Source organism: Eumetopias jubatus, unplaced genomic scaffold, assembly GCF_037043125.1.
Source record: "Eumetopias jubatus isolate StellerSeaLion01/CBP00866 unplaced genomic scaffold, mEumJub1_p1.0 scaffold_3, whole genome shotgun sequence".
NCBI classification, from domain to species: Eukaryota; Metazoa; Chordata; class Mammalia; order Carnivora; family Otariidae; genus Eumetopias; species Eumetopias jubatus.
The window spans coordinates 138,419,248-138,445,189 of record NW_028274809.1 but is presented as its reverse complement, the minus strand read 5'-3'; the positions used below and the strand labels follow the sequence as shown (position 1 = coordinate 138,445,189).

Below are 25,942 nucleotides of genomic sequence, written 5' to 3'. Positions count from 1 at the left end.
ATTCTGGGAACAGAACATATACTTAACAAAGTTGATGTGGCCAATGAAGGTCAGGGGCGGGGAGGTACTCAAATTCTCAATGCCGGATGAGTGGCAGATAGAGGGGGGAAACTCATGCCCTTTTTCTGGGAGGGAGGGTACTTTCCCTCTCACCAAAACACACACAGGCAAAATTTTACCCACAAATCAAGAAATTTGCAGATCCCCTGAAATCCACCAATGGATCTCGGAGGTAGAAGGTAAGGAGCCCCTGATCTAGAAAATTACGAAATTGAGACACAGAAGACAGGGAGAGGGACTTAAGCCATAGGATCATATGGTTTTGTTGCATCATCTGTCCTACACATACGCATACTCTTGTGTAACTAAATAGGGAACCATCCTTAAGAAACATAAGCAATCCCCTACATCCAACAGGTCTTGTAAGTTTTACTTGGAAAAAGAAAATCCATATTCAGAGATATATTATTTTCCACACACGTGATTACTATATTACTTCTACCTATAGTAACTAAGCTTCTGAGAACATTTTTGTTCACTGCCTTATCACCAGCTTTTAGAACAATGCCTACCCTACACCCAATAACTGAATAAATGAATTAGCACATTTTTACCTTAGCACAACATATCCTAACAACCAAATTATTCTGAATAAGCCCATTATAACATCTAAATTAATTTTAAAGGGCAATTTTCTCCGAAAAGAATCTAGATACTGACATTTAATTATATACCCCACCAATCTGAAAGCATGATGATGCTTCTTAATACAGTATTTGGTTTTAGAATAAGTTCTCCTTCAAAGTAATGGGGATATATTAAAATAAGAGATCCACCTCTAAAAACCCCCCTCAAAATTAAATTAACTCCTCCTAAATCAAAATGCCCCCTTTTTCAACTGTGTCAAATATGGCTTCAGAACTCCACAGCAAGTCAGGTACCAATGCAGTTCTTCAGTACTCCTAGTTCTGCTGCTTTACTTTCTTAGATAAACAAAATAAACCGAGTTCAGATTTTTCTATATACTAAGCAACATGTAAGTCCTAGCCATACCTTGCTGTTCCTGGTAGAGACAGCTAGGAAGAAACACTGGAAAATGAAGAATCAACCTATATAATACTCAATTCCTCATAATACAAAACATGTAACTATTTCAATGGTGAAGTATCCAGGGACATATGTTAAGAATCACCTACCTCTCAGAGATTTCTGGGTCAAAATAACGAAATGAAAATACCAAGAACCATTAAAGAATAAAGCTTCCTTAAAATGTAAGTTAGTAAGAACATTTAACATAATTTATATCTGATACACATGTCATTTTCTAAAACATACCTATTAGATTGAATAAAATACAGAATATATTTTAGGAAAATATGTTCAAGAATTGTGGGTGCTCCACTTAACCATTCCGTTATTGCTCCAATAAGGCACAATGTTGCTAGGTCCTAGAAATGGTTCACAGAATCATTCTGGTTCTTCTAAGTCAAGTCACCAGAGGGGGAGAGAAAAATATTGATTCATCTAAGACAAGATGATCTCTTATCAAGACAAAGAAAGGACAAAGCTTATCATGCTTATCATCAGAATCTATTTTTTGGACAAAGATTGGTTTTGTTGAACTTTTAATCATTAAGCTATCTTAACTGCTTACTGGGTAGGTAATTTATCCTGAATAATATTACAATTACCAGTTCACAAGGCTTTCCAGATAAAGTGGCAGGTAATGCTGCTTTCATTCTAATAACACGTTGTTACTTAATAACGTGAACAGAAATGGCATCTAGACTGCAATAAGCTATCCCACACACACTCTCTCCTTGCTCTTTAGTAAACCCAGTTTTATCTGAGTCAGTTACATGCTCAGCTAAAGGATTACATTCCTTTCCTTTCCCTCCCCTTTCTCTCTCCTTCCTTTCTTCCTTCCTTCCTTCTTTTCTCTCTCTCTCTCTCTCTTTCTTTTGAAGGATTACATTTCTAAGACACCCTCAGAGCTAGATGTAGCATGTGACTAAATTCTGGCCAACAGATATAACAGGAAATAGTGTTTGGAAACAGGAAAGGCTTTCTTCCCTTCATTTTTCTGTGGCCTGGAATATGGGCGAAATGCCTTAAGTCATCAGTAGTCGTCTTAAACCATGGGATAATCCTGAAAAAGAAAGCATGGGGGTGCCTGGGTGGCTCAGTCGGTTAAGCGTCTGCCTTTGGCTCAGGTCATGATCCCAGGATCCTGGGATCCTGTCTGGCTCTCTCAGTGGGGAGTCTACTCCCTCTCCCTCTGCTGCTCCCCCTGCTTGTGCAAGTGCTCTCTCCTCCTCCCCACCTTCCTCTCTCAAATAAAAATAAAAAATCCTTAAAAAAAAAAAAAAAAAGCATGTACAAGGCAGACAGACAGTACCTGGATCACCAATGACTGTGGAATGAACAGTGTACAGGTCCTGGACTGCCTCCCTCTGAGCTTCTTTATATGAGAGAATAAATCCCAATTTATGGTTCCTAAACTTTGATGAACATTAGAATCACCCAATGAGCTTTTAAAAAATCTGGATACCAAGGCTGCTCCTCATACTAATTAAATAAGAATATCTGGGGATTGAAATCAGGTTTTAAAATTTTTCAAAGACTCTCTGGCAGATCCCAAGGTGCAGCAAAGTTTGGGAACTATTGCTTTATGTACGTAAGCCCCCCACATTGAGTCCTTATTACTAACAGCTGATTCTAAATCTGATACTGCATAAGTATCAGTTAGAAAAAAGAAGAGTATCTTTATGGCTACATTCTATTACCTATGTAGTTTAAGTGAAAACCTGCAAATGGAAAGACATTTTTAAATATCACTACACTCTAATTTATCATTAAAGTAGGAAGACAGAGTATATTTATTAAGTACTCTGCTTATTTTTTAAAGCATTATCTCATTTAATCCTCACCTCAACCCTATGAGGCAGTATCATGCATATTTTACAGTTGAAGAAATAGAAGCTCAGAGAAAACAACTTATTCAGGGTCTCACATCATGTAATTGGCAGACCCAAGATACAAGTTCCTATTTGTATTAACTTCAAGGCTTGTGCATTTTCTTTGAGAGCCCTCTAAAGAGTTACATTTTTTCTTGAGGAAATATTAATTTCATGAAAGAATAAATTTGAAAACCAATTTTTAAAAATGGATAGGGGAAAAGCATCCCTATTAAATCTGCATGCATTTCATAAATCTTGTGAACCACAAAAATATTATCTTCAAGTTAATTTTTTAAAAAATTTTTGCTCTTAAGTATCACTAAATAAATGAATTTTAAAAATCAAGAATTTATAATTTGTCAGTTTTGAAAATAGATCTTTAAGAAGTACTACTGTTATAGAATAGAGGAAAAACTGGCTATGAGAATTTATAAAAATACAAAGAAACTAAATTAGTTAATGCAGTTACTTAACTTTAAATTTTGAAACAATGTTAATTTTAAAATGAACAGATTATCAGAAGGGTTTCAGCTCTTTCACTGGCTGGCTCTTTTATATAATTCCATTTATACCAAAAAGTTAATGTTGATTAACTGACAGAAAAATAAGGAAACAGAGGATTTGAACAACACTACAGATCAACTGGACCTAACAGACATATAAAGAACACTCCACCCAACCGCTGTAGAATATGCACCCTTCTCAAGTGCACATGGAATATCCTCCAGGACAGACCACATTTCAGGCCATGAAACAAGTCTTAACAAATTTAAGAAGACTGAAATCATACAAAGTATCTTTTCTGATCACAATGGAGAAAAACAGAACTCAATTTGCACAAGTGAAAACCTGTAAACAGAAAGGCATTTTTAAATATTATACTGCAATTTATTATTAAAGTAGGAAAATAAAGAATATATTTATTGAGTGTTTTTTAAGCATTATGTCATTTAATCCTCAAATATATGGAAATTAAACAACACACTCTTAATGAGTCAAAGAAGACGCCACAGGGAAATTAGAAAACACCTCGGAACGAATGAAAATGAAAACACAACATACCAAAACTTACGAGCTGCCGCGAAAGCAGTGCTAAAAATAATTTTATAGCTATAAATGTGTACATTAAAAATAAGATCTCAAACTAACAACCTAATTTGACACCTCAAAAAACTGCAAAAAGAACAAACGAAATCCAAAGCTAGTAGAAGGAAATAATAAAGATTAGAGCAGAGATCAAAATAGAGAACAGAAAACCAACAGAAATAATCAGCCAAACTAAGTTGGATTTTTGAAAAGATAACAAAATTGACAAATCCTTAGCTAGATGAAGAAAAAAAGAAGACTCAAATAACTAAAATCAGGTAAGTGGGTCAATACAACTGATGCCAGAGATAAAAAGGATTACAGGAGAATACTATGAAACACTGTATATCAACAAACTGAATAACCTAGAAATAATGGATAAATTCCTAGGCCTACAACCTACCTAGACTGACTCATTTAAGAAACAATTTATCTGTACAGACCAATAATGAGGAAGGAGATTAAATCAGTAATCTAAAACTTCCCAAAAGAGAAAACCCTAGGACCACATGGTTTCACTGGAGAATTCTATCAAACATTTGAAGGAATTAACACTAATCCTCTGGAATTCTTCCAAAAATACTAAACAGGAGGGAATACTTCCAAGTTTATTCTATGAGGCCCTGATAGCAAAGCCAGACAAAAACATTGTAAGAAACCTAGACAAATATTCCTGATGAATACTGATGTAAAAATTCTCAACAAAGTACAAGCAAATCAAATTGAATGACACATTAAATTCAATGTAAATTGAATTACACACCATGGCAAAGTGGGATTAATTCCTAGAATGCAAGAATGGTTCAAGAATTAAGAAAGTCACATGATCATCTCAATAAATGCAGAAAAAAACATTTGACAAAATTTAACACTTTTTCATGGTAAAAACACTCAACAAACTAAGAATAGAAAGATACTATCTCAACATAACAAAGCAACTTATGAAAAAGTCCAAAGCAAACATCATACTCAATGGTGAAAGACTAAAAACTTCTAAGATAGGAACAAAGTAAGGATGCCTGCTTTCATCTCTTCTATCCAACGTGGTATTGAAGCTCTAGCCAGAGCAAATAGGCAAGAAAAAGAAATGAAAGGCATTCAAATTGCAAAAGAAGAAGTAAAATTATCCTCATTCAAAGATGACAGGATCTTACATATAGAAAACCCTATAGGTTACATGCATGCATGTGCATGCACATGCACACACACACACACCCACCACACACACACACACACACACAGTTAGAATAAATTCAGCCAAATTGCAGGACACAAAAATCAACACACAAAAATTAGTTTCTATAGGCTAACAATGAACAATCTGAAAAAGAAATTATGAAAACAACTCCGGTTACAGTGGCATAAAAAAAGAATATAACACTTAGGAATAAACTTAACCAAGGAGTTCAAAAACTTGTACACTGAAAACTACAAAATATCACTGGAAGAAATTAAAGAAAACACATATAAATGGAAAGACATTCCATGCTCATGGATTAGAAGACTTAATATTGTTAAGATGTCCATACTACTGAGACGGACCTACAGATTCAACACAGTCGCCATTGAAATCCCATGGCATTTCTTTGTAGAAATACAAAAATTCATCCAAAAATTGATACAAAATTCCAAGGGACATGTAAATAAGTCAAAATAATTTTCATATAGAAGAACAAAGTGAGAGAACTCACACTTCCTCATTTTAAAACATGTAAGAAAGCTAAGTAATCAAAACAGTGTGGTACTGGCATAAAGACAAAACAGACCAGTGGAGTACTACAGAGGGGTCCAGAAATAAATCCTTGCACATATGGCCATATGATCTTCAACAAGGGTGCCAAGACCACTCAATGGGGAAAAGACAGTCTTTTCTAAAAAGAGTGCTGGGAAAAATGGTTATCTATATACAAAAAAATGAAGTTGGACCCTTATCTTACACCATGTACAAAAATTAACTCCAAAGGGATTAAAAATCTAAGTGTAAAATCTAAAACTATAAAACTCCTACACAAAAAAGCTTAGGGGAAAATCTTTATAACACCAGAGATGGCAATGATATTTTGGAAATGACACCAAAAGTACAGGTAACAATAACAAAGATAGACAAATGGTATCACAACAAACCTAAAACCTTTTGTGCATCAAGGACATTATCAACAGAGTGAATGAAAAGGCAACCTATGAAAAGGGAGAAAATACAAATCATATATCTAATTTGGGGTTAATATCCAGAATATATAATACATTCCTAAAACTCAAGAACAAAAATCAAATAACTCAATTAAAAATTGGGTAGAGAATAGACATTATTCCAAAGATGATATACAAATGGCCAACAAACATATGAAAAGATAATCAACATCACCAATCGTCAGTGAAACGCCAAATCGAAAACCACAATGAGCTATCATCTCACACCTATTAGGATGACTACTGTCCAAAAAAAACAGAAAATAACAAGTGTTGGTGAGGATGTGGAGGAATTGAAACCCTTGTACACTGTTGATGGGATTGTAAAATGAGGCAACTGGTACGGAAAACAGTATGAAATTTCCTCAAAAATTAAAAACAGAACTATCATATGACCCAGCAATTCCACTTCTGAGTATATATCCAAAAGTATCAAAAGAAGGGTCTTGAGATATTAACACATCTATGCTTACCACAGCACTATTCACAATAGCCAAGAGGTGGAAGTAACCCATATGTCCAACAGGGAAATGGATATACAGTGGAATATCATTCAGCTTTAAAAAGCAAGGCAATCCTGTCACATGCTACAACATGGATGAATCCTGAAGACATTATGCCAAGTGAAATAAATCAGTCACAAAAAAACAAAATGGTTCCATTTATATGACTACTAAAGTAGTGAAATTCATAGAAACAAAGTAGAATGGTGGTTACCAGAGGCTGGGGTACTAGGGGAGGAGGGGAAAGGGAGTTGTTTAATGAATATTCAGATGAATTTCAGGTGCGCAAAATGAAAAAGTTCTGGAGATCTGTTTCATGACAATGTGAATATACTTAACATTACTAAACTGTACACTTAACGATTAAGATAAAAAATTTCATTATTTTATGATGTTAAGGTAATGTTTACTGAATTATCCCTAACTCAACATGGGAATTATTAAATACACAGAGTTTTAAAACACTAAAAAATCTACTACAATGATGCCTTAAAAAGCTTCTGAAAAGTGAGTATTTTAGATTCTACAAAAGTAAGATTGTTAAAAACATACAATCCTACTTACCTTGGCTTGTCTCTTTTTTCCCTTTGTCTTTCAAAATCTCGTCCTCTGTCTTTTCCATCTCTTGGTTTTTCTTCTATTCTATCTTTTACTTTATACTTTTCTTTATATTTTTTCCCCAGAACAATATCTTCCTGTATAGGAGGGGGTGGACTAGGAGTTCGAGGTCCTTTCTTTTTACTCTGGTTGCCTTTTGAATTCCTGAAGGTAATACAAAGCTATCATTAGAGGTCCAGATACTTTTGGAAGGTCAAATGGGTATTTTTTTTCATTTTAACAAAGCACACTTAAAAAATATTATCAATACCCAGGAAAAAAATACACAGAAATGAGCAAATAATTAATTTAACTTGCCACTTATATAATTTTAAAGGACAGGTTTCTGAGAAAGATAGAGGTGGTGTAGGAAGAGAGTCTTTCAGAAATAGAAATAACAAGAAAACTGCATGAACTGAATTTTTTTAAAGCTTATATAGAAAAGTAGATGTATGATTCCACTACTCAAGGATAACCCTTGTTAACACCTTGGATATATGCCCACAGTTTTTCTATGTCTCTTCTCCCTCCTCCAATACTATTATAATGTTTTGTAAAAGTTTTTGTACTAAACATAGCATGGGTTATCTTTTCTATGACAAAAAACAGATGTAGATAATTATTTTTATAGACTGTATCAAATTTCATAGAATAGAGATGCTCCATAACTTCTTTAAACAGTTTCAGATTGGTAAATCTTTTAGGTGGCCTCCATTTTTATGATAAAGAATGCAAAATTACATCATCTATAAATGAAATCCTAAACACTGTTAGTAAACATTTATTTAAACATTTAAGTCTTTTTTTTTTTAAGATTTTATTTATTTGACAGAGAGAGATAGCAAAAGAGGGAACACAAGCAGGGGGAGTGGGAGAGGGAGAAGCAGGCTTCCCGCTGAGCAGGGAGCCCAATGTGGGACCTGATCCCAAGACCCTGGGATCGACCTGAGCTGAAGGCAGCTCAAGGACTGAGCCACCCAGGCGTCCCAATCTTTAAGTCTTGTTTAAGAAATCTTTCTCAACACTAAGATTACAGTGACTAAAAATAGTCCCTTAAAATTCGGGAATTTTACCTTTCACATTTAATCTACCTAGAAGTGATTACTGGGTGTAGAGTAGCCTCTTTAATTTGGCACTTTAAATAACTTTATCCAAATGGTATAACTTTGACCTCTTATATATCCAAAATTGTCTTTACCTTGTATCTGCACAGTCATTTGACTGAATACAGCATTTTGGTGTTAGATAACCTTTTCCCTCAGAGCTCTACAAATATCGTTATAATATTTTATAACATTTAGTGTTGCAGATGAAAACTACAAAGAGAGTCCATTTATTTTTCCCCATGCGTGTTACCCAGTTTTTCAGCTGGGATGATTATAAGACATTCTTCTTTAGAAATTAAAAAATGCACCAAGATATATTTAGGTTTTCTTTTTTTAACCTTCTCCAGAACTCAGTAAACCATTTCAATCTAAAACCTTAACTCTTTCAGTTCAATTTTAAAAAATTTTTATTTCATCAATTCTCCAAATGGCCCAAGTCTCTATGGTTAGCTTTATTATAGTTACTGCATCTCCTGGATCTCTCCTCCATGTCTTATTTTTCTATTATTTCCATCTCTCCTTTTGCTTTCTCATATCCCAAATATGTCTTCAAATTCACTAATTCTTTTAAGCAGCACTCATTCTACTTGTTCCAAATTTGGCAATCTCATTATTCTGCCATTTTTAGTTTCTTAAAAACTGTTTTTCTCCCAAAATATCTTTGTTCACAGATTGCTTTAATTTTCGTGTCAACTGGTCTCATCATGTCAATGCAATTATTCTCTCAGATTGTACTAAAATTATGAATTTATTATTATTTTTGTTTGTTCTTAAATTGTTATTAAACTTGTTCTTGTTTTTTCCAACACTGTTTAGTCTGGTGCTGAATTTTGAAGCAGCCCTCTCTTTTCATGTATCTGGTTCACCAGCTACTCATTTCACTATCTCTATTAGTTTTTATAAATGATGACCTAAGTCTATATCCTAGAACTTACTTCCTGTAACCGTGATGTCTCTAATCCCACGATTCCTTAGCTATGAAAAGGTAATGGACAGCATCTTCCTCAAAATTGCTGGTAAAATTTTAAAAAGATAAAAGTATAAAATCAATGGACTCAGTGGGCATTCAGAAAATCCTTATCCCTATTTCTTATTATCGTAGGTAGGGTTAGCTATGTAGCAAGTCAGAAGTTACTAAAGTACAATCAAATCTATTTTTCACTTTTGTCTCCTGCTATGAACCTTACTAGCCACATATCTCCTTACATATTTATGAGATAACTCAAACTTTTAATGTATCTAACAGATAAGTGATAAATGCCTGCATTTCTAAATGTTTTCCACTTAAAAGACAAAAACAGTAGTATCTATTAAAAATTATTCTAAAGATAAAATAATAGAGGAATTCTTGATACGAACTGTATTTTTACATTACTTCCTGTGACAGGGACTAGCTAGGTATTTACTAAATGTTGTCTTTGGCACACTGTTGAACCATACTGTCTAGACTTTTTTGAAATCAGGTATGGCCAAGTGACCAAGTTCTGGCCAAAAAATGTGAGTAGAAGTGATATACACCACTTCCAGGCCTAACTAATAAAAGACTCTCATACTCCAGGCAATTGTAAACTGTTCAGCCAAGTAAGAGCAATACTCCAATTAATTTTTTTCTCTGCACATTCCATTTTTTGGTGTCCCCAAAACCCAAGTGGAGCCAATGTCACAAGGAGCCTAGGCTAATGAATCTCTATGATAGGAGAGCAATGTATTAATCAGAACACCCATTTTGATTTTACTTCAGTGAAAAATAAACTTCTGTAGCGTTAAACTCACATTCTGGGATTGAGCTATTACAACAACCAGGATTACACCAATATACTCACTGAAGTACAGAATTTCTTCACATTACCTTCAAAAATATGGGTAGTTGGAAATCACAATTACGTTACAATATGAGATTTCAAGTGCCTTCCAACTACATGGGTCAAAATTGGTTTTGCACATTCTGAAGTCAACAAGATCTTTCAACATTTTTTTAAGTCAACTGATTATTCTTTATTGGCAGAACCTACTTCCTATTTGTGACATAGAGCTCAATTATCTACTTCTACCATTTTTAGATCCTTTCCTTCTCTCTCCTTAAAACTACTCCTTTTGAACAGCTTTTGACCTACTTTGTACAACTTTGTACATCTTTGTACAACTTTGTACATCTTCTTTTTTTTTAAAGATTTTATTTATTTATTCATGAGAGAGAGAGAGGGGCAGAGGGAGAAGCAGGCTCCCAAGGAGCAGGGAGCCCGATGCGGGACTCGATCCCAGGACCCTGGGATCATGACCTGAGCCGAAGGCAGATGCTTAACCATCTGAGCCACCCAGGCACCCCAACTTTGTACATCTTTGTACAAAGAGCTATAAAGAAAAATTTACTTAATAAAAACTAAGAGACAATGTAGATGGACAGAACAGATAATACATTTGCTGATGTATCTAAGCCACACTGTATCTCACATATTAGCCTAAAGCTTGCTATCAGGATATATCTCACAATGAACATCAAAGAAAACAGCCAGCTTTCAGGGAGAAGTATGAATTTCAATTTGTCTGTAATTACGCTGACTACCCAATATGATAACAACGTAAGACCAAGGAGCCTATTTACCTGATTGTCACCTCAGATGACTTACTGGCATTGCTACAACACTCTACTGAATTTTAACTGAAATTCTAATTCTTACTTTTTGCTTAATATGCCTTCATACAGCTTACAGTATGATTCAACAATGAAACCAGAAGTTGATGATCTGACACACACTACACAATGTATAAACTGCATGGCTAAAGAAATGCTAACTCTTAGAATACAAGAAATATACTAATTAAATCAAGGTGAGCAATTATTCCTGCTAAATAATAAGAGGATAAATGAATTACTAATAAAGCTGTAAGAGAAGACTATATGAAAAAGAACAAGATGCAACTAACCCTTCATCCAAACAAACCCTTCATCCAAACAGTTAACAAAATTTTCTACAAAGAGATTAAATTTCAAAGATTTTATAAACAGAAAGGATAAGGAAACAAAAGAAGGGTATTTCTGGTATGCTGGTTTTTGTTTTTTGTTTTGTTTTGTTTTTCGGAAATGGATGGAAGGAACTGAGGAATAGTTATTTAACTGGTTAGCCAAGAGGATAAAAGAACAAGAACAAATGAAGTGGATGCCATCACATAGATCTATCATTCACTTCTTCCATATTTCTTTGCAACATTTACTCAATTCCAGGAGCAAAGGAGAGGATCAAGTCATCTTTACAGAGTGTCTTAATACAATGCAAAGCTCTATGCAAAGTAGGTGCAGTGGGGAGAAAAAACAATGAACCACCAAGATCCCAATCTTCAAGGAACTTAAGTTTAACAGAGGTTCTAATATATGTATGCCACAGATAAAATATAATGCAAACAGTAATATTAAGAGGGAGGTATAAATAAAATCTGATAGATATACAAAAAGAATAGAAATTATGCTCAATAAAGAGAAATGGAAAAACTTAATGGAAAGACAGAATTTGAGCTGGACATTGAAGAACTGAAGGTGGAAGAGGGTAAGAAGAAAACTGGACAAAAATATTAACAAGACTGAAAAGATCAAAGTATAAATGTCATCTTAAGGAATACAAATTTTAGGGCACCTGGTGGCTCTGTCAGTTAAGTCTCTCACTTCAGCAGGTCATGATTTCAGGATCCTGGGATTGAGCCCTGCATGGACTGAGCCCTGCATCCAGCTCTCTGCTCAGTGCGGAGTCTGCCTGTCTCTCTCCCTCTGCTCCTCTCACCACTCATGCATGCATGCACACACGTGCACTCTCTCATAAATAAATAAAATCTTTAAAAAAAATAGAATCTGAATTTTATTCAACAGAATGGAAATCCACTGAGTTTTTCAATGGCATAGTAAATTAACTGGAATTGTTCTTTCAAGATTTCTCTCACAACATCTGTAAAATGAATAGGTTGGGGCTGCTAAATAAAATGTTTATGTGTGTAGGGGAGTGGCACTGGATAAAATAAACACAGTTAGTAGGATATAATAATCTAGGCAGAAGGTACCTGGAGTCTGTAGGGTTAAAGCCTCTAGAAACTAAAAGGGAGAAGACAGATATGTTTCCTTGTGGGTTCAGATAAACAGTTTGCCAACTGGTCACATGTTGGGAAGAGGTTTAGGTTTTTTTCTTAAAGAAAATTAGTATATGTGCTTTAATTAAAACAAAATTTAAATAGTATAGAGTGACATTAAGTGGGAATGTGTCTTCTGTCTTATTTTTAGTCCCTCAATGTAATCATATTTTCCTATTTCTATTTTTATTTCCTCAACTGGCTACTGGAATAATTCCAATATCTTCATACTGCTATATATAGGCTATAAAGAATCTAATCTCAGAACCACGTGCACAAGGAGACAAGAAGAACATTCACTGTGTATAACTTGTAATAGTGAAAAACTGAAAACAACTTCAATGTTCAATAGCAGAAAAGTAAATATAGTATAAGTACTCAAATGAAAAAAAGGCTATATACATCAATATAAATACAAAAAATGTTAAGTGAAAAAGAAAGTTGCAGAAGCAAAGCTTTAATACAAGTATTAAGATTAAACAGATAAAAATAATACATATGAAAGTATAAAAACACATGCACAAGTATCAAAAACAAATTCAAGAGGGAAAGACAGGATATATATGTATTATGTTTTATTCTTAAAAAATAAAAAGCTCTGAAGCATACGTAGGTGGGACACAGACATCTGTTTCATTGTTCTGTATAATTTTCTTTTAAATTTAAACTTTTTGTACCTTTTTTTAGAAGAAAAAAATTTACATTACATACTGAAAGTACCCTTCTGTCATCTACTAACTCTTTTGAGTATCATTTCAGAAAAAGCTATTTCATTCTGGCATTATTTACCACCCTACTGACCTCTGCTGGTCCAATAAGGGTGAGGATACTGCAGCTGTCTTCCTGTCTTTCTTGCTTGCTGAAGATGATGACTTAGGGCTTGATTTTCGCTTTGGAGATTTGCTTGATTTTCTTAGAGAAGGTGATGGAGATAATTTTGATCTAATCACTTCTGGTGAAACCTTTTAAAAGAATTCAGTCAGTCAATTCAGAAACTCCTTCAATCATGGCTGTTATAATCAGACAACAAAGTAGGTGTTTCTAAAATATACCAAACTTCAGATGAAATATTAAGTGCTATTACAGACACCATGATTAATCTGACTCCTAAACACATGCTTTTAACCAATATGATAATTAACTGCCCTAACTTAACACTAATATCAATAAAGCAAACTAAAATTATAAAACTTCAAAACCTCTTCGGAAAAATCACAAATTATATTCAAATAAGTTGCATTTCTACCCTTTAGAAAGTAAACAAGTATTCTAGAAATAGCTTAGGCCTAAAAAACAGACATACATAGATTCAAATCCTATTTAAATTAGCTGGCAACTCTACGCAATACCACCTCAGTTTTTTACCTGTTCAAAAGCAAAAATATTTCATATTTATTATATAATAATGTGAAGATTAAATGATTGACATATATGTAGTTGATATACAATAATTTGATCAGTGTATCAATATCCTAATACAATTTAAGATAGAGCTAATGAATTCTCTGATCAATAGCCATTTATTTGATGCTAATTAACATATTTCAATAAACAGCATACCTCTTTTTTAATAATAATTTCTTCTCTCTTGTCCATGTTTTCTTGTTCCAGCTTCATTAATTCCCTCTGTATCTTCTGACGCTTCATTTCCAATGACAACTCATGAACGTAATCATAATTAATATCTCCATTGTCAGAATCTTTAAAATAAAAATTACATTACTTGTCAGAAACTATCAATTATCTATACCAAAAATTAGAGAAATTTTTTTCCAGTAAATTTTATACAAATTAAAATGGTAGATTCTTTCATTAGAATAACATACTTCTTAAAGATAAAATATGTACTGGTTCTATAAAGGATTAAAATCAATATGGTTGATTTTTTTATGAAAAGCCAAACATTTTTAAGATTCTTGGATTTTCTGAAAGTAGTTTTGGGTTGCCTGAGGTTGGGATTTTGGTTAGGAGACGGGATTTTTAAAAGATACAATTAAAAACTAACAAGTAAATTGTAAATATTAAAGATACCAAAGCCTTCAATATTTCATCCTGAATATGATGTGATTTCATTATCTCCTTGACTTTAAGAATTCATTAGTATTAAATGAAGGTTACATTAGGTGTCCTACACTGCTTCCATATTCTTTTTTTACTAGTGACACAACTGATTTGTATCTAAAACTAAAGTCTGATAATTTCATACTAATGTGTACATGAGCTAATGTCTGAGGGAGCTGTACATTTCCATTATAAGCGATTTGTACTGGTTCCTTAGATCAGAACTGCCTATCTCCTCAACAGATATGATACTACGCCTTTATTTCCATTCACCTTTTCCAATGAAAAAAATATGATGGCTTGGTTGAAGGAAAAAAAAAAGGAAAGAAAGAATGGTGTGCAGAGCTATTTCATCACAATATGCGGAAGTTTTCAGTGGCTACTGGCATTGCCACCCAACCTCTCACCCTCATTTGCTATAATGCCAAAAAGCCTAGAGGAAGGAATTTCAGTGACTCCTATCCCAACACATGACAATGTTGGGCTTGACTGCTTAGGAACTGAAGTGTCTTCTCAAACGATACTTTTAGCACTTAAGATCACCATTCCTTAACCTGGGGTAAAGAAATAAAATGAAAAACTAAAAAACAACGAAGAAAGGTAGTTCTACTTGATTGCTTAAAGCACAAGAAAATGAACATCAGGGCGCTTGGGTGGCTCAGTCGGTTAAGCGTCTGCCTTCAGCTCAGGTCATGATCTCAGGGTCCTGGGATGGAGGCCCGTATCGGGCTCCCTGCTCAGTGGGGAGCCTCCTTCTCCCCCTACCCTTCCCCTCTGCTCATGATCTCTCTCTCTCTCAAAATAAATAAATAAAATCTTTCAAAAAAAAGAAAAGAAAATGAACATCATTGTCATGCATAGACCAAATACATTATAATGCCAACTATCCATTTATATGCTTGGGAACTGAGAGGGTAGCTATATAGCCTTTAACTGTGTAACTCAATTGATTACTCACCTAATAGAAGATGATGACAATTTTTCAGTAAATATATAAAATACACTAAACCACATTTTTCAGTCAGAAAGCAATCACTAAATATTTAAGGACATAAAGCTTTTACTAGATAAAATGATTAGAGATACCGAATTTTTTTTAAGATTTTATTTACTTGAGAGAGAGAGAGAGAGAGAGCACACAAGCAGGAGGGAGGGGCAGAAGGAGAAGGAGAAGCAGACTCCCTGCTGAGCAGCGAGCCTGACGCTGGGCTCTATCCCAGGACCCTAAGGTCATGACCTGAGCCAAAGGCAGACACTTAACCAACTGAGCCACCCAGGTGCCCCAGGAGATACTAAATTTAAGTAAATAAATAATGGCTATCTTCAGTATTACTGTGCATTCTGACACTTTGTATCAGTGAGTAATAGGGTTCAAAGATTCAGTTTGATGGTATTCTTAAAATATTAACAGAAAAAATTCCATAATTAAATACTAAGTATGTATAAAACAAAGGGAAGAGTAATTAATTGCAAAGAATGATTTATAGCATTTTTAAAGGTATTATCAATAATGTCCCACGTCCCTCTAAAAACTGCTATCTGGAAATATCACCAATACAGAACACACGTAAAAAATGAGAAGCTGGCTTTCAGTCCTTGAGTCCCCAACTACCCCACAAGGGGCTAAGCCTGAACAGTTAAAGTCAATGTACTATAACTAATATATCTTGCTTAGAGGAAAAGCTCTCAAGTCTTCACTCAGATACTACTTATTCTTATTTTATGGCTATCTATTATAAACAAAAGGAAGATGTTTTCCTGGCCTATAAGAGATGAGCTACAAAACAGGCATGATGCAACTGATAGTCTCCTAACAAAAAATGAAAAATGAGAAGGCACAAAACATAAAATGAAACTCAAAACAAGGTCTGAAACCCTTTAATAAATTTAGAAAATGTCTCTCATATCTTATAGCTTGAGGTTATCATAATTGCCTAATAAAAACTGATTCATATAGATGATTAAGTCATTAGAAAAATATTAAATATAATTAGAATGTCATATTTTATAAGGCAGAGATTTTTAAGAACATATACAATAGAAAAATACAATACATAAGGTTGACATTCTTTTTTTAAGATTTCATTTATTTATTTGACAGAGAGCACAAGCAGGGGGAACAGCAGGCTGTGGGAGAGGGAGAAGCAGACCCCCCCAATGGAGGAGGGAGTCCGATGCAGGGCTAGATCCCAGGACCCTGGGATCATGATCTGAGCCAAAGGCAGATGCTTAACCGACTGGGCATCTGGGGCACCCAGGTGCCCCATCATTCTTAATACATAAAGAGTTCATACTGATTCAAAGGAGAATGAGCAAGGACACAAACAGCAATTCACAAAAAGAAAAAAACACAAATGATATATAAATATGGCTTTTTCATGTATGAAAGAGTCATTTTTTTCTAATTATAGCATTAGGTATTAGCAAAGGTACAGATAAAAGGTATGTTCATTATCTGAAGGTAACAATGTAAACTACTACATCTACCTTGGAAAGCAACATGGGTAAAAGCCTTAAGAATATTCATACCTTTTAATAGAACAATTTTACTTCCAGTAATCCATTTTATGCAAATAATCATAGATATATAAAAAGTATATGTATATGGATTAAAAACTATATATACTTAAGTATTTCCTTTTGTCTTTAACATATACATTCTCACTATTAAAAGTCTTAATTCTGGGGGGCTCAGATGGTTAAGCGTCTGCCTTCGGCTCAGGTCATGGTCTCCGGGTCCTGGGATAGAGCCCCAGAGCCCCATGTCGGGCTTCCAGCCCAGCGGGGAGTCTGCTTCTCCTCCCTCTGCCTCTCCCCCTGCTTGTGCTGTCTCTCTCTCTCTGATGAGTAAAATCTTTAAAAATAAATAAATAAACAAAAGTCTTAAGTACACAGGATAAAATGTGAAATTCCCTTGCACTCCTCCCACTGCCATCCTTACTCCAGTGGTAACACTGTTACTAGTTTAGTGTTGTAGGCATAAAAATAAATGTTTATATTTATACTCTTTAAAATAATGGGACTAAAACTACACACACTGCCCTATAGAAATATCTTTCCAGGGGCGCCTGGATGGCTCAGCTGGTTAAGCAGCCAACTCTTGATTTCAGCTCAGGTCATGATCTCAGGGTCCAGGGATGGAGCCTGCGTCAGGCTCCACGCTCACTGCAGAGATGCTTGAGATTCTCTCCCTCTGCCCCTCCCACCACTTGCACTCACTCTCTAAAATAAATACAATCTTAAAAAAAAAATCTTTCCATGTCATGCATAGAGATAAACCATTTTCATTTTAACATCTGTAACGCATTTCATGATATGAGCATATTGTAATTTATTTAATCATTTTCCTCTGACACACACTCAGTTTGTTTTCAATATTTTGCTCTATAAACAATACTTCAATGAACATTCTGACAGCTTCCCTGATTCACAAGTGCAAATTATTATTTTTTTTTTTTTTTAAGATTTTAGTTATTTATTCATGAGAGACAGAGGAGGAGAGAGAGAGAGAAGCAGAGGGAGAAGCAGGCTCCCAAGGAGCAGGGAGCCCGATGCGGGACTCGATCCCAGGACCCTGGGATCATGACCTGAGCCGAAGGCAGACGCTTAACCATCTGAGCCACCCAGGCGCCCACAAGTGCAAATTATTTCTTTAGGACAGATTTCTTAAATTAGATTTGCTGGATCAAAGATAAGCAAAATTTTATTTTAATATTGCCAAACTGCACTCCAAAATAGCTTTGCCAATGGAAACTCCCACTTCATAATATTAGTATTTTTCATTTTCACCCATCTGATGGGTGAAAAATGCTACGTTTTTATTTTCATTGGCTTTCTTCTGTAGTAAGCCTGAGCATTTACTGACCACGTCTATTTCCTCTATGAATTACCTATCTAATTTTTGTTTTTTGCCCATTTTTCAACTGGACTGTATCTTTTTCTTATATCTGTGGAAGTTCGTTATATGTTTACATAGTGTTTTTGCTGTGTGCTTACACATGTTACACATGTCAAATATTTTCTTATGGTAATCTTTTAATTATTAAATTACAGTTTAGTTATATAGAAAATTTAAATCTTTATAACTCAAAGAAGCCTTCTGGGTTTTATGCCTTACTTCAGGAGAATGTATCCACCACTAAGATTACCAAAATATGTTCATATATTTTCTCTTCTCTTGTAATGATACCTTTGCTTTTTATGTTACTGCACTAGTCCCTATGATAAATAAATAAGAGGAAGTTTAAGTAACCAAATAAAAAACACAGACTTGGGGGTGAGGAGTTGGAAATATAAGATGCAACCAGATAATGAAAAGTTCTGTAAAATAAGAATTTGTACTTGATCCTGAAGGAAATGGGAAATCCAAATATTTTTTAAAGATTTTATTTATTTGAGAGCTCGAGAGTGTGCGTGCACGTGCACCAGCAGGGGGAGGAGCACAGGAGGAGGGAGAGGGAGAGAGAATCTCAAGCAGACTCCCGCCGAGTACAGAGCCCAACGCACGGCTCCAACCAGTGACCCTGAGATCACAACCTGTGCCAAAACCAAAAGTCGGACACTCCACCAACTGAGCCCCCCAGGCACCCTGGGAAATCTGAATTTTAAACAGAGGAATGAAGTGAAGCAATTTATTCTTTCATAAGAGCATTCTGTAACTCACAGAGTGGAAGAAAATATTTGGAATACATGTATCTGATAAAGATCTTATATCCAAGGGGTGCCTGGGTGCCTCAGTCGGTTATGTGTCTGCCTTCGGCTCAGGTCATGATCCAGGGTCCTGGGATTGAGCCCCGCATCGGGCTCCTTGCTCAGCAGGGAGCCTGCTTCTCCCTCTCCACCTGCCGCTCCCCTTGCTTGTGCTCTCTCTCTCTCACTCTCTCTCTCTCTCTGTGTCAAATAAAAATAAATAAAATCCTAAAAAAAAAAATCTTATATCCAAAATATAAAAGGAATTCTCAACAATTAAAAACAGGTAATACAACAGAACAGGCAAGTCTGGAACACATAGTTTACGAAACAGATAATACAGTGGGACAAAAATTTCTCAACTTTATTGGTCATTAGGGAAATGCACACTGAAAACACAGTAGGATACCAGCACACACCTCCAGAATGGCTGAGATGAAAAAAAACAAAAAAATACTATATAAAAAACAACAACCATTTTTAAATTATCTACTAAAGATGAACACATGCAAATTCTGTGGCCCAGCAATCCTACTCCCAGGCATAAACAGAAGAGAAATGGGTACATGTTTAGCAAAAGACATTATTAAGAATAGTAATAGCACTTTATTCATAATAGCTCAAAACTGGAAATCACTCAAATGTTTATCAACAGAAGAATAGATAACTATGGTATATTCATACAATGAAATACTATATAGCAATAATAATGAACTACAACTACATGCAGTAAACAATATGGTTTAATCTCAAAAATACATTGTAAGTAAAAGAAGCTAACCATAAAAAGAGTACTGCTACAGATTCCCTTTCCAAACAGACAAAACTAATCAATGGTGGTAGAAATCAGGGCAGTTGTTACCTTTGGGAGGTGGGGGTTGGGAGGTGGTGACTAGAAAGGGAGCACAAGGGGGCTTACGGGTTACTATTAACTTTCTATTTATTGATTTGGATGCTGGTTATAGAATTCTGTTCTGTTTGTGAAAATTCAACGAGTTGCACACATGAATCATGCACTCTTCTGAATGTATACTACACTTTAGTAAAAAAAATTCTTTTAAGATTAATCTGACTTTCAAGAGGGAATGAATTTAATTAGGAGACAAGATTAACCTCAAGGCATGAGGTTGTTATTTTGATATTTAAAGGCAATACACAAATATCTTAGTAACCAAAATATTAGTAGTCATGCAGAAAAATAGATAGTTCTGAAAGATATTCAGTAGGTAGAAATGTCAGAACTCTACAAATGTCTAGGTTGAGGGGACCGAGTATCAAATAATGATTCCCAGGTTTCGGGGGGCCTTGATGGAAAGTGGTACTCTATATAAGGAAATCAGATAGAGATATACAGTTGATAGATGCCTCAACTGAGAGCTCTAGATACTGGAATCATTAATACATAGATGGTAACGGTGCCCTAAAAGTATGATTTCATCTGGAAGGAAAAATTAAAATTGAGAAAAGGTGGCTAGGCAAAGGGAAAATAATTGAAAGCAGAAGCCACTTCTAGAAAAATGTAGTTCTCAAAGAGTGGTCTGAGGACTTCTGGGAACCCCAAGACAATTCTGGGAGTTTTAGAAAATCAAAAATATTTCTATAACACTATACTATTTGCCGGTTTATTATTCTTTCCTGACTATATAGTGTTTTCTAGAAGTCACATGAGATGTAATACCACAGATAGATAGACTGAATGCAGAAGCAGATATGAAAATCCTTATGTCTTCTATTAAGCCAGATGTTAAAAAGATTTACAAAAACATGTAAAACACTGCTCCTCCTAATTTTTATTTTTAATTTGCAAAACATGTCTATTTTTTGTAAACATATATGCTGGGTTTATTATTGTCATTGTTAAATAATTCATAAATAAATATTTAAAAAATTTCTCAGATTCAATTTCTAGTATGGTAAGAACTGAAACAGATAACCCACCAGGTCAAAAGTTGTTTGGGGGAGGGGTGGCATAGTCGGTCACACATCTGACTCTTGGTCTTGGCTCAGGTCCTGACCTCAGGGTGGCTGAGACTGAGCCCTGCATCGGGTTCCACACTCAGCACAGAGTCTGCTCAAGACTCTCTCTCCCTCTCCCCCTTTCCCCCTACTTGTGCCCTCTTTCTTTTCTCCCTCTCTCAAATAAATAAATCTTAAAAAAAAAAAAAAGCTGTCTGGGATCCTTTAAAAAAGTGAAATGTGTCCTAAGACCAAAAAACTTGAGAAATATTGGTATAAAGCAATTTCTTCTGAGTCTAGCTAAAATTGCTATTCACTTTAGATTGAAAATGAAGAAGGAAAGCCTATTAAACTAGCTCACAGTCTCATTATCTGGGGATTGAGATAGCTAAATCCATGCGTCAATATTCCTTCAAGCATATTTTTAATATATAGAGATAAATGATCAAAACCTTTGAGTTCTAATCAAGAGAAACTGGGTAATAAATAGCCATGTGTATATTTTATATGTGAAACTAGATAAAAGGCATCTACTCACCTTTTAAAGGAATTTTGTACATAAAAGGCTCTTGTAGTAAAATCACTTTAGTTTTTTTTTTAAAGATGACAGTCTAGAGCAAAGCCTTGGGAAGCAACATTTAAGAGATAGATAAAATACAAGGAACCTCTGTAGAAGACTGAAGGGCTTCAAAGGAAGACAGAAAACCTAAAGAGGGACAGATAGATGAAATCCAAGGGGAAAGTGCTTCCAGAAGACAGAGGCTCTCAAATGCTGTGGAGAGATTACAGAAGAGAGACAAGTAGGTCTCCGTTCATTTAGCAAAGAGGAGGTTATTAGTAACTTTGAAGAGCAGTTTTAGTGAAGACATCGGTCAGAAAACGGAGTTAACTATTGAGGTGAAAAAGTAAAGACAGTAAGGTACAGATAAGCTTGGGATAAGCAGGGTGATGGCTGAAAGTCACATGGACAGGAGAAAAAGTATCCAGATGGGTGTTAAAGATATATAAAAGAGAATGTATGCTAAATGAACAAGACTTCAGAGGGGGGAGGAAATCGGATCCAGAACATAGGGAAATACAACCTTATACAGCAGAAGGCAGGCTTCTTACACAGAACAAAAGGGAAATAGTAAAGTTCAGGTGGGAAAAGGAGACTAATTTGGAAGTATGACAGAGGAAGTTGAGGGAGTTAGCGGACGGCGAGTTGCATGGTCTATGTGTAGTAAACAGCAGACAGGAACTATGAAGGGTTCATTGGGAACTTTAAGGAGAGGGTTTGAAATAGCTATTATGAAAACAAGGAGAGAACTGTCTTAAGCTTTTCCAAACCTTTTAAATGGGAATAGAGAAATTTTTGTTTCTAAAGATAAGTATTTAGTACATTTCAGAGTGTTTTTTTATCCACAAATAACTAAAATCAAAAGAATGCTGTGTTGAGTTAATCCTTTCATAACCTTTAACAGTCAAGGTTTGTAATATTTTATTTCAGTATATTAACTACTCAATTAACTACAATGGGACATTTTAGCTGCTTCTATTTTGTAGGAGGTATTAAATTGGCTTATGAAATCCCAATAAACTAATCATAGGGAAGTCTCCTATCTATTTTCAGGAGTAAGTTTTAAGTAGACAACACTGTCCAAAGATGGAATGGATTTCCTTAAAAAATACTGATGTTCGAATTACTAGAGAGGCATTTAGCACACTTTTCACACATGAGAATATAAGTCCTCAGAGGCTATTCTTAAATGTAACAGTAAATATTTTAGGCTTACAGGCTCTTGGCTCTCACAGATGTCTATGCATCCACTGTAGCTAAAAAGCAGCTATAGAAAATATGTAACCAAATGGGCATGGCTGTGTTCCAACAAAACTTTATTTGCAAAAACAGGTGGCTGGCCCACAAGCTATTGTTTTTTAACTCCTGGTCTAAGTTATCAGTTTACTATTAAGGAAGTTGCTTAAATTCTTAAACTCTTTAGTTTTGTCATCTGTAAGTACAATAACAAAGCTAATGAATTAATAAGGTAATTACATAAATTATATTAAAATGCCCAGCACAGGGGTGCCTGGGTGGCTCAGTTGGTTAAGCGACTGCCTTCGGCTCAGGTCATGATCCTGGAGTCCCGGGATCGAGTCCCACATCGGGCTCCCTGCTCAGCAGGGAGTCTGCTACTCCCTCTGACCCTCTTCCCTCTCGTGCTCTCTCTCATTCTCTCTCTCTCAAATAAATAAATAAAATCTTAAAAAAAAAAATGCCCAGCACACCCAAAGCATTCAACAAATGTGAGTTCTCTTTCTCTATATTTGATAGTGTGAGGCTACAGTGCTCCCCTTCAGAAGGTCACAGAAGTGAAGAAGAAGAGAGAATATTCATGGTGTGGAAAACAAATGCTGCTTTGTTAAGACAATGATGCAAAGATGATTTTGCTATTTTTCATCAACAAATCCCTGATCTCAATTATTTGAACTGGATTTCTTCTGAAAGATGAAAGTCTACAAAATTTCTTGGAAATAATTTTCCCAGATCCTTAAGATTTAAAAATCTCATTTTAATATTTTATGTGAAAAACAAAATTTAGACATAATTTTTTCTAACCTTGGTATTGAGGAACTAAAAAAACTTAGAAAAGTAATACAATTTCAAAGGACTGTGATGCTGCCCAATATAGTTCTAGGGGGAAAAAAGGATGGGGAAGTTGAAAAATGCAGTGTGAACAGCTTTCTCTGCCTTTGTTCCGCTACCATAAGCCATCTGTATTCTAACTCAGTAAGGTAGAAACAAGGCAATAAGATGATTCTGAAACAACAAGAGGATCACAGTTGAAAAGTGTTTTGAAGCCCAAAAAATCTACAAAGTAAATAATCAATAAATTGACGATATAAACAAAGATTTTTTGAAACTCACCATCTCTATTAGTTTCCCATTCTACATTTTCTTCTTCACTTTCTGGAGTTCTCTCCTTAGTGATTTTTATGTCTTCCTTTTCCCTATGTCTCCCTCTTGAAGATTCTTTCTAAAAAGTATATACATATACACATATTACTATATTTAAAAAATATTATGAGATAGTTACTATAATACAGAATATTTCTAGCTTCATTTTTTTTTGAATCTGTTCTGCAGATAATCCCTTATCCACTAAGCAAAAAAAGTGACAAGTTCTAGTGTTAGCACCACAACAAGAATACTATTTTATTAAAGAACAGCAACATGGTAAAAGGAATAACTGAGATTTTAAAATATACAATGCAAATATTTAATAAGCACTGGATAGTCTACAACATAGCAAGTTTCTATTTCTAAGTTTCTAGGGGAAAAAACTGTTTAAAATGGATAAAATAAACAAAAGGATAAGTGACTATATTAAAAAAGGACTAAAAAACAGCTACACTGTTCACAGATTATCAAAAATAATTACTAATGTAAAACTTGTCATATACTAATATAACAGCATTTCCCTATACACCGAAAGATAAATCCAAACTCATTTGATAATTTTATAAATGCTTTTTAAAAAAGATTTTTCCCTATTTTGATGAAACCAAAATGGTAGCTAAAACAGAAAATTAGTCCTTATCCTGTAGCTAAAAAACAGAAAATTCTACATTTTATTCCAAGTTTAACAGTATCCTACAGACAAAATAGGACAATAGTAATTTAGCTGATAACATTTAATTAAATATCCTATTACATAAAAACTCCAAACAACATTTTACTAAGTGGTAAGAAAATAAAGTAACCAGTGTTATGGAATTGTTACCCTCCTACCACAGTGTCTCACTTTTATTAAGTTTAAATCCTGCCTATGAAAGAAACTAACACATAAAGACGTTAAATGCTGAAAGTTCTTTACCAAACATATACGGGGCTGCTTAAGACACAAAATTAATTTCTCTTTGAAATCTTCTTTTTAAAGAACTCTAGTATATATTATAATTGCCCCTAATTTTACATATTTAAGTATAAAGTCATGCTGTATCACTTGCTAAATGACATATGTAATTGCTGTTAAGACAATAAAGGTGGACAAAAGTCATTATAAAAGATTCTACAAGAGTACAACCAGCCATGGAAAATGGTAAGAGGTCAAAAGAAGGAAGGAAGGAAGGAAGAAAAGGAGGGAAAGAGGGAGGAAGGATCGATCCTATTTATACATAAGACAAAAGGAAAAAAAGGAACATGATCTATTTTTATTCTTAAACTATATTCTAAAGAATATCAATGATGAACTAACTATTCTATATCCCATGCAGTGTGGGGCTTGAACTCAGGATCCTGAGATCAAGACCTGAGCTGAGATCAAGAGTTGGACACTTAACTGACTAAGCCACCGAGGTGCCCTCCACGCAACTTTTGAATGTTCTGCGGATTAAACTCACTATGAATATAAACTAGTACAAGTTATATCAAAATTTATAGAAAGTTATCTCCAAATTACTGAAAAATATATTGTTTCCTACTTAAATTATCATGTAATATTCAAATACTAATTTAGTTGAAGAGAGTTTCAGAGCCATAGTGCTGATACTGCAAAATAAACAAAATAACCTGCAAGTGTGTAGAGTATTTATAAGATTTAGAACCAAAAATGTAATCATCTTAATACACTTCCTTAATAACTTATGTAAATATTTCAAAACATTCACCCTACACAATGAAATTATGTAATTTTTGAGC

General features: G+C 34.6%; 1 protein-coding gene across 5 annotated transcripts in view; it reads right to left on the bottom strand.

The window, feature by feature from the left end:
- The window catches only part of ZC3H13 (zinc finger CCCH-type containing 13), a 92,957-nt gene that overhangs the window by 46,273 nt on the left and 20,742 nt on the right, over positions 1-25,942 (bottom strand). For all 5 annotated transcript variants that reach the window (XM_088021842.1, XM_088021844.1, XM_028105389.1 and 2 more), the window contains exons 5-8: positions 24,170-24,278; positions 14,116-14,255; positions 13,357-13,517; positions 7,304-7,501 (exon numbers count right to left, since the gene is read on the bottom strand). In XM_088021842.1, the coding sequence (XP_087877968.1) occupies positions 7,304-7,501; positions 13,357-13,517; positions 14,116-14,255; positions 24,170-24,278 (608 nt within the window). The remainder of the gene's footprint in view (positions 1-7,303; positions 7,502-13,356; positions 13,518-14,115; positions 14,256-24,169; positions 24,279-25,942) is intronic.